Source organism: Trifolium pratense, linkage group LG7, assembly GCF_020283565.1.
Source record: "Trifolium pratense cultivar HEN17-A07 linkage group LG7, ARS_RC_1.1, whole genome shotgun sequence".
Classification (NCBI taxonomy): Eukaryota; Viridiplantae; Streptophyta; class Magnoliopsida; order Fabales; family Fabaceae; genus Trifolium; species Trifolium pratense.
This window is the reverse complement of record NC_060065.1, coordinates 10,435,681-10,449,074: the sequence shown is the minus strand read 5'-3', so window position 1 is coordinate 10,449,074 and position 13,394 is coordinate 10,435,681. Positions and strand designations below refer to the sequence as shown.

General features: G+C 31.0%; 1 protein-coding gene across 1 annotated transcript; it reads left to right on the top strand.

Annotated features, from left to right (window-relative positions):
- Positions 1–8,878: 8,878 nt before the first annotated feature.
- On the top strand, positions 8,879–12,754 carry LOC123896889 (auxin transporter-like protein 3). Its single transcript, XM_045947304.1, has 8 exons — positions 8,879–9,159; positions 9,261–9,446; positions 9,598–9,710; positions 9,805–9,988; positions 10,161–10,258; positions 10,645–10,852; positions 11,119–11,376; positions 12,233–12,754. Exons 1-8 carry the CDS (start codon positions 9,004–9,006, stop codon positions 12,425–12,427), a joined length of 1,398 nt encoding a protein of 465 aa, XP_045803260.1. The 5' UTR covers positions 8,879–9,003; the 3' UTR covers positions 12,428–12,754.
- The last annotated feature ends 640 nt before the right edge of the window (positions 12,755–13,394 follow it).

Sequence of the window (13,394 nt, the reverse complement as noted above, 5' to 3'; positions counted from 1 at the left end):
GCACACAGTTTCACGTTGTTGAGCATCTCAGCTGTCCGATCAAGTATTGATGAATGAGATCATTTGTCGATTACTTTATTTGTATTTAATCTGAGACGTCCAATAAAAAATGAACGGCTGAAATACATAACAGCGTGAAACTGCGTGCTTTTTCAACAGCACCAAATCCAAATCCGTAAATTTGGGGTCCTAGGTTCAAATAGGTACTTTATCAATAGCATATTTTTCGAGGTTACCCTATAGACATTTGATAGTTGAATAAAGTTTTCAATCATGATTTTTGCGCAGTTTAAAAGTGATTTTCCAAGTTTTCTTCAACATCTACCGGTGCATCAACACTATGCACCGTTCATGTTTTCTTTTGGACAGAATCGAACCCAGAACCTATAGCGTACTATTTGAACCCTTCACCACTAGACTAAACCTAATGGTTTTCTAATTTCCAAATTTCAAAAAAGGCAACGAGTGTTGTTTAATTGGATCCGTAGCTCAAAGCATTGATGTACATGTCTTAAAGAACGCCTAACGAGTACTTTGATCTTGATAGTTAATCTTGAAAATCCATCATGTCGTGTTTATCGTTTTGAAATCTCAATGCTCATACTCGTTTAGCATAGCATTAAATTATTCCATGTAGTTATTTATTGTTTTGGACTTGACTAAAATTCATGTTCGCCTTATTCTTATAAGAATATACAAGGCTTCTTAGACATTTTTACATCAAAAGCCGCAAACAGATAGTCTCGGATTTTGGGAAACCGTGAGGCCTCCACGGCGGACTCGGAGAGCCTTTGAAGCACAACATTGAAGGCATCGTCCATAACGGCCAAACCTTAATGATGTCCAAGGGCTCCATATCATCCATCTATATAAAGCATTTACTTCCCACACTCAGGATCGTCCCAAGGGTAAGACAACCCAAACAAGCACTTTAGGCCTCTCGGAAAAAAAATACTAAAAAAAAGTCTTTTATAAGTAAATAAATTCATTAGTTTATGGTAGGAAAATGCCTCAAAGAAAATCATAAAGGTCTCTGAGTAAATAAATTATAAGAATGAGACAATTTTACAACTCTTAAAAAAAAATTAAACAACTATTTTTGACGTTCAGTTTTAAATTCACTGTAGACATCATTTAGTATTGGATCGATCCTACCAACACCTCGAGATATGCAACTTTTATATATTTGAAAAACCTTTGTTTCACGTTCTCATATTAAGGGTTAGAATTTTTGCAAGTACCTTATGCTTGCATTTTGATATTTTGACACTAATTTTATGAGTGATCTTCACAGAGAGAGAAAACAATCTTCAAAGAGAGATATTGATTCGGAGTTAGAGAGATCCATGGAATTTAGAGAGATAAAGCGATAGAGTTGTTGAGATTGAGAGAGAGAGCGATAAAGTTTTCGTGTGAGAGAGTGTGTGAAGAATAACGAAGAATTATCAAAATTTTCTTATTTTGGGTGAAATTTAATTACCCCAAAAAATTACTTTCCCTCGTTAAAATGATTTATCCAAACACTCTAACGTTATTACTATCTTCATATAGGCCAAGTCTAACATGAACAAGTGGTTCATGTGGTGCACCATGCACAAGTCTCGGATAACATTATAACGAATACGAATTTTACAAAAAAATTTCAATTAACGGTATTTAATGAAACTCATAAACCGTATTTACAAAATATCATATAGATCATCCGTAAAATTTTTTTGAAAAATTGAAAATTATTTGATATGTTATTGAGACCTATCAAAATTAACGGTATTTAATGAAACTCATAAACCGTTAATTTTGATGGATCTCAATAACATATCAAATAATTTTCAATTTTTCTAAAAATTTCTATGGATGATCTATATGATATAATCTTTCAATCCAACGGTCGATTTTGTAAAATTCGTATTTGTTATAATGTAATTCGAGACTTGTGCATGATGCACCACATGAACCACTCGTTGATGTTAGAAAAAGCCCTTCATATATACTATATAGCTATCTTGTGACCACTACTGACCAAGTGCCTCATGGGCTGACACGGCATTTAGTCCGCATCCATTCAAGTGAAAATAACTTGATTTAGGATTGAAGAACAATAACATCCATTTTAATGGAAGAAAAGTTGATATGTGTATTCCAAGCACCAAAGTCAAAGTGGGGTATTTTCCTAGCTTTTTTAATGATAATCTTTTGGTTCTGTATTGGCCCAAAATAGATGTAATCCGAGTCATAAATAAAAGCAAAGAAGGCAAGTAATGCATCCATATGCAAGGTAGGGTAAGAATTAAGAACCTAAATATTTCCTCTGTTTAAAGTAAAGATTATGCTATCATCAATGCCATCGCCATCAAAATCAAGTTTCACTATAAAGTGACCATCAAATCTTTGATGATTTCTTTCATAAACTTAGAAAAAAATAGTATTGCAATTGTTTTATGGTAATTATCGTTACAAATACAATATAAATGAATCATTGTTTATTTCTTTTATAATTAATTAAAGCAGCTAGAGGTATTGTCATGTAAGTACAACGCTAGATTGCAAAGATCAGAGTTTAAATACGTGATTCTCCATATTTACATTGTGTGTGAGTATAATTATAACACTATTTAATAAAAGTAAATACTTAGGACTATCAATAATCTCTCGACTCATTTGACTGTCACCACTCTTCACTTATTAATATTTTAAGGGTTAGGTTAAACAGTGTACTAGTTGTACTTGTTAAACATATCAAAAATAGAAATAAAACATAAAGTTAATGTTGATAAAAACAACTTTTTACACTTTTGATGCATTGAATGCACGAGTTTCAAGACAAAATTTTCTTATTTATGTGTTTAACTAGTGCACCTGGTGCACTATTTAACATTTTCCATATTTTAATTATTAAGCATAGAGACCTATGTCAACACTCTCCATGTCAAGTTTGTTAGAATCACAACACAAATAGGAAAAGAGAAAGACGGCTAGAGTTTATAGAATACTAATAGCTTAACATTACAAAAAGGTTACTAGAGAATATATAATAAAACCTAATGGACTCTAAACTAACAGGCCCAATAACATAGACTATTATTTTATTATCTAACACATACTCTCAAACTTACGATGCATCAACAAGAAGCATTGTGAGTTTCTCAAATAAAATACGAAAAACATACTAAATACTATAAACTTCAAACACTACCCTTCAAGCTAAAGCTTACTAAGCTTTAAGCTTGTTACAAATTAAACGAACAAATCCAAACCAAACATAAGAATCAACCAATAGAGGGAGAAGTGCAATCAATCGAAAGAAGTCAGGGAGAAGTGCAATGCAATCAGAAGAAGTCATGAAGAAGTGCAATCAATTAGAAGAAGCCAGAGAGAAGTGCAATGCAATCAGAAGAAGCCAGAGAGAAGTGCAATCAATCAGAAGAAGCTAGGAAGAAGTGTAATCAATCAGAAGAAGAAGACAGAGAGAAGTGCAATTAGAAGAAGAAGCTAGGGAGGAGTGCAAACAATCAGAAGAATTCAGTAGGAAGAAGTGCATTCAATCAGAAGAATAATCAAACCACTAAGAAAATCAAATCACAATAAATAGAACTCTTCAACTCATCTAAAACATAAAGTCCTCTTGTCTACGGCATGTCCCAATCAAGATCATGATCAACTGAGAGCAGTCATCGCAGTCAACAAAGAAACCATCAAAGAGGGAAGAAACAAATCAAATTAATCCAACATCCAATCTAGTCCGGTCCGAAGTCAACCATGCTCATCTTTCACGACAACACCAATACTATCTACCTGCCTCTAACCGTCCTGCTGCGGGATTAAGTTTATAATAACCATTAGGTGAAGTTTCCCAATGAACATCAGATATCGGCATATTTAGACCTCCACTTTAGCATCTCCAACACCACCCTTTTTAGCACCCTTAAAATTAGAAATAGATTTTTGTGTTTTTTGAACAATAATATTCACATTAACAAACCCACTTGAGTTGGTGCATTGGTATTGGCTTGAGACCTGGGAGTGTGCTCCTCTTGAGGTCTGATGTTCGATTCTCTCTGGCGCCAATTTGGGTGAGCTAATTTAGCTTCTTCAAAAAAAAAATATTCACATTAACATGAGTTTCTTCAAAACATTTTTTTCTAACACACAATATTTTATAAAATAGAGTTAACACCTGAATTATAACATTATTAGTTGCATCAATAATGTTTCATTCCAGTCTCATATTTAACCTTGTCTATTTAAGAAAAAAAATCATCTCGATCTAAATGTCTCGTAGGTTAGACTACAGTAAACTCTTATCGATAACCTATTTTCATCTTACACTTGACTAATAAAGTCCATCAAGCTTTTCGCATATTTTATAGTAAACTTTAAAGCTCTTACTTTTAATTTTGTTTTAAAAATAGCTTCTAGATCACAAAAAAAATTGGGTCAAACGGACCCAATTTTCTTAACTAGAGTCTCAATGACACTATTTGACAGTTTCCATAATATAAATCCATAATCACAATACCTTGATTCAAAAAATGGCTTGACTAATAACTACTTACCATAATACTTATGTTTTGATCCAAAGTTTAAAATCTCAAGCTCTAAACTTTGATTTTATTTTGCTGGTTACATAAAATTTATAGTGAAAGAACGGTGTTCCGGTTAAAAGATAGAAAAAAATTTAGAGTTCAAACTTCAACTGATTAGGAAAGTTTAATTAGTAAAAAATTTGAGATAAACATTTTATTTACAAATAATCCCCGTCTATAAATATTTTTTTATGTTTTGGAAAGATGACTAAACTTATGTTTGGTATCGGTAGATATGTTAGAATCACAGTGATCTACCGTAATTTTTTAAAAACTGCATTCTATTCTATAGCTTCTACATATTCACCTGATAGCAAACAATACACTAGGAAAAACCTTTGACAGAAAGTTAATTAACCCAATCAACACATTATTTGTATGTTTTGAACCTTTAAGGGGGGTAAAGGAAAAAGTTCAAAATTTGAAGTTCATCCAATGATCCAACAGTTTCTGGGACTGGGCCTAATGGGTTGGTAGGCATTGGGTCATTCTGAAATCAAATCTGATGAAACTCCCATATCAAGATGTTTTCTTTCTTATAATTTTTCTTTTTATCGTCTCTTTTTTGACCAGATGAGGATAGGATATCATACCTAACCTTTTGTTGATGCATAGATATCACACTCACACACCTAACCTAAGTCCTCATAATGGAAATAAAATCTTCCATATTCAATGATATGCAAAAAGAGTTAAAGAGTGTGCTGACGTAAAATATAGTTACTAAATATCATATCATCATTTCTGTCTAAAATAAAAGTAATTAGAAAATTTTCTATGCAATTTAAGTGATTATATTTAAATTACCTTAATTTTGAAATGTGTGTGTTTGGATAGAGTAATAGAAAATTTCATTGTGAATAAATTTAAAACAGGGACAAATTTACAATTTAAAAAATTTAAAGGAAAACTTTGAAATTTTTTAGGGATAATTTTGCAATTTTTGAAAAAATTAAGGGTCAATTTGTATTTTTGAACAATTTAGGGGTCTATTTGTGATTTTAAAAATATTATAGGGGTTAATTTGAAAATTTTGAAACATATGAGAGAAGGAATTTGACATTCCTAACTTTTTGGTATCATTTGAAATTCTTTAAATTCAACTTGACAAAATACTTCATAAATCCCAATTATTTTGAAAATTTTCCAACCAAGGGAATTTTGACAAAAAGAATTTGAATTCCCCAAAACATTGATTTACCTCAAAACATAGATGATTTGAAATTCTAAGCAATTCAAATGATTCTATTTAAATTACCTTCATTTTTAAATCTGTGTGTTTGAATGGAGTAATAAATAATATCATTTTGAGATTTTTGGGCAACTTTTATAAATTTGAAAAGTTTAGGGTCACTTTTAAAATCAGGGATCAATTTGCAATATTTTAAAAAATTAGGGGTCGATTTGTAATTTTGGAAAAAAATAAGGGTGAATTTGCAATTTTAAAAAATTGTATGGGTTAATTTGAAAATTTTGCAATATATGGGAGGAAAGACTTTCAAATTCCTAACTTTTAGGTGTCCTTTGAAATTCCTTAAATTTAGCTTAGACAAAATACTCCACAAATTTAAGCCGCTAGTAGGCTTGGTCTAATGGTGAGAGATTTTTGGATAGTATGCTAGATGTATTGGGTTCGATCATCAGCTCCATTGTAAATCAAAAAATACTCCACAAATTTCTTTAATTTTAAAAAGGAAAAAGCCAACATGTGCTCTAGGATCGGGATCAAATGACATCAAATGTTACACCTCTCAATAACGTTTTAACCGGTGTAAATTTTATAAAATCCACCGTTGAATTGAAAATTTATATCATATAGACCATTTGTGTAAAACTTCAGACAAATCAAAAATCATTTGATATGTTATTGAGATACATCAAAATTAACGACATATTAATAATATAAATAAAGCAATGTTTTATTGCAATCCGTGTATTTCATTTAACTTTTAAACTTTTCATAAGTTAAATGCACAAAATTTGAGACAAAATTATTTTTTTTATATTTTTAACATGTGCCATAAAGGATTTAGATAGAAGAATTTGAATTTCATAAAAAAATTAGTTTACCTCAAAACATTCTCTCATCCAAACATACTATAAGGCTAATGGTTAATGTATGTATCTAGACAAGGTTCAAATTTTTGTAAGGGGATTTATGATAGATGAAATCTTCTTATTGAGAATGTGGGGGTGGGTGGAGAATTGGGGAAGAAGTTCATACTAATTTTTGCAGACTCTTTGGAGCCAAATATTAATTGTACCAGAACTGCAAAGTTTAATTTGACGAGAAACTATTTTTAATAGTATGTGTGCCAATAGTTTTAAGCGCTAGGGTGAGTTCTTGGCTCCTTTCATCTTGGTGTTTGCACTATCACTAAGTTAGAGTTATGGACAATCACTAGAGGCTCGTTGGTAGTCCTTATGAGCTTAATTCAGTTGATAAAGACATTATATTTTATATGCATGCATCGAGTTTGAACCCCGAATATTCCACTTATAAGGGTGTAATTTCTAGCCACTTAGGCTACCTAGCTAACAAAAAAAAGAGTTATCGACAATCTCTAGAGGCTTTTTGAAGGTTGCGATTGAGTTCTCACAAACAGCAATATCTATAATCTCTAATATGTTAAGATTGAGATAAGATTTAATATATTCATTGTATCTTTGCATCTATAATAAGTCTTTTGTTGAATTATTAGATTTAATATATTCATCGCGAAACTAATCAAGCGGCCGATTTTACATACATCATCGGTGCATAATCATTAAATTTGATGGGACTATAATGACTATTAACAACAATCATCCAATAATATTTTTTCTATGCTACTTATAAGTTTATATAACATTCTTAAATATCTAGATAAATATATATTGTGAGATAGGATTAGAACATTTTTATTAATTTTATATGGCACTTAGAACATTTTCAACACTCTTTTTCATTAATTTTACATCGATATATAGAAATTCTATTATAAGGAAAAATTGAAAAGGAAAAGAAGAGAGGGTTATTAAAGTAGTAAACTAAAGCCAGTTGGAATATGTGTGGTACTAATCATGATTAGCACTAAGCCTCTTGATAGCAATGATTCCATCCATCTAGTTTCCCCCACAAACATGTACAATACTCAACTCTCACACTCAAATAAGCTTTTTTTAATCTTCCCCTCCACAATTTTTTTCTCTTTAATTTTTGCTTTTATCAGCATTCATGATCAATCAATGTGCATGGGCTCTTTCATAGTAAAGAAAAGAAATAGTCCAATGGTGGGCCACCCCGCTCGTGCATTGCAGCTAATATTGGCCCATCAGACCCAACAAAAACTGATCATGAGGTTGAACCTTCACATTAGCTATTGGTAAGAGATAATTATTAAGGAAAAAAGCTGAATACATGTGAACTAAGCAAAGACCCCTCCACAATTTACACACACAAAAAAATAAATTATATAAAGGAATATCAATATTTTAAAAATAGTGTTCCACATCGAACCGGTAATGTAACATCATATACTGTTTTAAGAATTGTTGATTGTTCCTACAAATTAACACGAGTTTTTTCAGTGTATTTTGTCTTCAAAGAGTGCTCCAAGTCAAACATGCTTAACTGTGAAATTCTTTTGGAATATGCTACAAAAAATAAGATGCATCTTATTGATATAATTATAAGTAGTGCAAATCAATTCTTATAAGTCTTCCTTCAATCATGCATTAACATACTTGGACAGTCTGGGGATCGCTCTCTTTCCGTTGTGAATTTGGTTCGTTCATGCATGTGCCCTCTTTTGATTAAAAGTTGCAAGGAACCGATGATCAATCTCCACCCTCCTTAGTCGTAGGCGTCACATGTAAGACATTCAGATCATAGTTTAATCAGTCCAGTCACATAAATCAGATGACAAATAAATAAAGAGTTTACTTTTGATAGTGTAAAATTATTTACACTATCGGCAAATCAAAACTATTTATATGAACAATTTTAGAAGTGTTTATGATTAAGTCAAACAATTTGTACTATTTGATTGTTACATTTAATTGACAGTGTAGTGTAAGATATCTTTACCCTAACTATGCATATAATTAAATCATAAAAAATGATAAAAAAAACAAAAATTGTAAAAAATGAGCATAGTCTAAAAATTGCGGTTTAACTAGTTCAACCCAATTAATCTTATTCAATCAACCTGCAATGTAATTAGAATTAAACCAACTAGAAACATATCATTTTCGGTCTGATTGAACCGACCGGTTCAATTCGGTTTAAAACATTGGTAGCTATATAAGAATTTAATGTGAAAGTGTGATATAGAAGTGTGAAAAGGAGCACTTCTCCTATCTATATATATCTTTGGTCACTTAATTCTATTGTCTTCCCCTTAAAACACTTTTAAGGGAGATAACAATAACAATAAAAATGACTTCTGAGAAAGTTGAAACTGTTGTTGCTGGAAATTACTTAGAAATGGAAAGGGAAGAAGAAGGTTCTAAATCCTCTACTAGCAAATTATCAAGACTCTTTTGGCATGGTGGCTCTGTCTATGATGCTTGGTTTAGTTGTGCTTCTAATCAGGTGCTTATTCACTAAATCATTTTTACTTCTTTGATTATGCATTCTTTCATTTCTTTTGAGTAACAAAATTCTCATAATGTATTTTTTATTTAATTATGTAGGTTGCACAAGTGCTATTGACATTGCCATATTCCTTTTCACAACTAGGAATGTTATCTGGAATTCTATTTCAGATTTTTTATGGATTAATGGGAAGTTGGACTGCTTACATTATTAGTGTTCTTTATGTTGAATACAGAACTAGAAAAGAAAGAGAGAAAGTTGATTTCAGAAACCATGTTATTCAGGTGATTAAATAATTATACTTACCGGTTTATTATAAGTTCACTGAGGTATTAGTTCAATGGTAAGAGTTTGACCTTGTAAAAAAGACCGGAGGGAGTAGTTATCGGTGTCTCACTTTGATTAATAATAATTATATCTTTTCACTATTTGCAGTGGTTTGAAGTTCTTGATGGACTTTTAGGAAAACATTGGAGGAATCTTGGTCTATTTTTCAATTGTACTTTCCTTTTGTTTGGATCAGTAATTCAGCTAATTGCTTGTGCAAGGTTGGTACCAAATTTTGAATAAGATAATCTGTATACATATAAATCATAAGCTAACATTGTTTTTTATGTATAATTAATATGAATAATGAAACAGTAACATATACTACATAAATGACCATTTGGACAAGAGAACTTGGACATACATCTTTGGAGCTTGTTGTGCCACAACAGTTTTCATTCCTTCATTCCACAACTACAGAATCTGGTCATTTTTAGGCTTAGTGATGACTACTTACACTGCATGGTATATGACCATAGCTTCCATTGCTCATGGACAGGTAAAAGTCACACATATACTTTTACAGTGTAAAAGTTTTTTACACTGTCAATCGTTTGATCAAAAGAACTGTTTAAATCATAACCACTTCATTTCTAAAATCGCACATAATAATTTGTGATTTATCGATGGTATACAATTTTTTAGACTGACGGTGTATCAAAATTAAATAGGCTGAGGATGTGAAGCACTCTGGCCCAACCAAATTGGTTCTGTACTTTACAGGAGCTACCAACATTCTCTATACCTTTGGTGGACATGCTGTTACAGTGTGAGGACTCAAAAGCTATATACATAAAGGGATTAATTAATTAATTAATTTCATTGAATATATTTATGCAATATGTAACATGGTTTTTGAGTAATTGAAGAAATTTGTTACTATCTTCAGTCCTTTTTAGGATCATTGATATGTACTCCCTCCGGTCTATAATATATACCAGATCAATCAAATATGTACTTCCTCCGGTTTTAAATATAAGCAAAAATAAAAACGTATTAAATTTGAGCCAAATACATTTTGACTTTTGCTTATATTTAACCTAAAAATGAGTTGTTTTTTTTTATAAAAAGGATCAAGAGAGTACAATTTATAATCATGTATTGGGATTTCATAATTGAATCTGACAGTGTTGTATTAATTTTATAATATTGCAGGGAGATTATGCATGCAATGTGGAAGCCACAGAAATTTAAGATGATATATCTAATTGCAACACTATATGTTATGACATTAACTTTGCCATCAGCAGCAGCAGTATATTGGGCATTTGGAGACAATCTTCTAACTCATTCCAATGCTCTCTCATTGCTTCCTAGGACAGGGTTTAGAGATACAGCTGTTGTTCTCATGCTCATTCATCAGGTTAATTAATTATCATTGGATTAATTAATCTTTGTTTAATTACTCTCTAGTCCTAAACTATTTTGTTAAAAATATTTGAGCTCCAGTGGTTAATGAATTGTTCGGACTTGAGTTTAATTTCTGGTGGGAACAATTTTTAGCCAGAATTCATTTAGCTTGTAATCGAACTCTGAATTACCAGACTTTCTTCCTTCATAAGGTTAAAAACCAAAAAATAAAAATAAAAAATTGATTACATCCCTGAACATTTTTAAAATTTTTTGCAGTTTATTACATTTGGATTTGCTTGCACACCTTTATATTTTGTATGGGAGAAATTTCTTGGAGTGCATGAAACCAAAAGTTTGTTGAAAAGAGCATTGGTTAGGCTTCCTGTTGTGATTCCAATATGGTTTTTGGCAATAATATTTCCATTCTTTGGTCCCATTAATTCAACTGTTGGATCTCTGTTGGTTAGCTTCACTGTTTACATAATTCCTGCCTTGGCACACATGGTTACCTTTGCTTCAGCACCAGCTAGAGAGGTAATTAATCTTATTATTAGGGTCCGTTTGGCCCAACATTTTTTAAGCTTATGTAAACAGCTTATGCAATATAAATTAAGTTTTATGCTATTTTATAAGTTTACACTGGTGAAAATTGTAATTTTATAAGCTATTTTATCATAAACTACCTTGACAAACTTATAATAATATATAAAAATTGCATAGGTTGTTTGCATAAGCTCTAAATAAGAGGAAAAAATGTCAGGTCAAACAATACCTTAATAGACTCTTACGACTTATTTAACAAATTCATATATATACACTCTCTTTTCCGCAGTAACGTGTGTTTTGTTTACAAATGTATTTTTTGGAAATTATTTTATTTATGGAATTCTTGATTTTGCCACCCTAATCGGTAAGAGGAAATTTGTCTTTTCTCGATTAGGATTCAGTTCAGTCAGATTGCATGCAATTAGTGTATCTAGACCTCCGATCAAGATCAGACGGTCTAAATTTTGTAATTGAATTTTAATTTTTTATAAATAAAAAGTTTGAACTTAAATTTTGAATCGTTCAATCTTAATCTCACGGTGATTATTGGGTCATTACTGCCCGAATGCAGTCATTCTGTGTTTTGTTTACTACTTTTACCATATTTAATGGTATAATTGTTAAATTAGGTTTAATTAATATTTAATTTTTCAATTATTCTTTATTATCATGAAACAAGTTTTTCATAAGGAGCAATATTAAATTTCTAATTTCTTTTTTTTATTACTTTGTAAAAATTAAATGAAACTATTTTTTTAAAAAACTATGATTGTGAAATAATATATTACTTCAATATATGTTCCAATTAATCAAATAATTGATTATTTATTTATTGGTTTGACAGAATGCTGTGGAGAGACCACCATCATTTTTAGGAGGCTGGGTAGGATTATACTCAGTGAATGTCTTTGTTGCTGTATGGGTTTTGGTGGTAGGATTTGGATTGGGAGGATGGGCAAGTATGCTTAATTTTGTACACCAAGTTAAAACATTTGGATTATTTGCTAAGTGCTATCAATGTCCCCCTCACAAGGCCTAATTAATTAATTAATTAATTAAGTATCTATCTATTTTCTTGTGACACATTCAGTTTCAGATCATACATGTGTGTAAAGAGATTATATTGGCTTTTGTACTATTACTACTTTTTTTTCTTCTATATAATTCTCCCTTTATTTTATTTTTTCCATGTAAGAAAGCCAACCAAGTGATTTTGATTTGTATTAGCTAATTAAAGGTGTGATGGCAATCATGGCCACCCCCCCCTTATACAACTTAATCACAATTAGAATTTCGTGTGCCGATTAATCATGAATCCATGATGGATTATACCCCCTTAAATGATCATTTCTTTTTGTGCAAATTACCTTGCTATATTGTTGGACTTGTTTTGTGTTCTCTCTTTTTTTCTTCCCTTTGTTGATATTTTAGCTACATTTTATTAACCCAAAAAATTATAGGAGTCCAAAAATTTATTTTCTATTTTGGTTAATGGCAAATGCAAGATTCACTTTGTATATTATTTATGATTTAAAAAATCAACCTCTTTTTTTTGGACCGGATGTCCTTTGCAAGGAACTGCAAAAACCAATTATTTGAGTAGATCCGTAAGTTTGTGATGGCAAAAAAATCCATCTCTTTTACAATTCACAGTAATTTACCTTTTAAAGTCTGTCTATTTTGTAACCAATGCAAAAAAGTACACCCATTTAGAGATTTGTTAAGGATAGGAAAGTAATCAAGGAAGATGGATAAACACTAGAAAATTGATCCTTTGTGATGTGACAAAAAAGTCATGGTAACATTAGTGTCATTTATAAAAAGGAAAGATGAAAGAGAAATAATTGATAAAATCATAGATGAAATATGAGAGAGAGATAGAGAGGGGTAAAACGAACATATAATATTTTTTCCGCCTTAAAGATAAGCGATCAAGTTTCCAACAACAAATGACGTACCAAACAATGGAATTAAAGTTGCATGCATAGTGTGTTGGCCTCTATCTA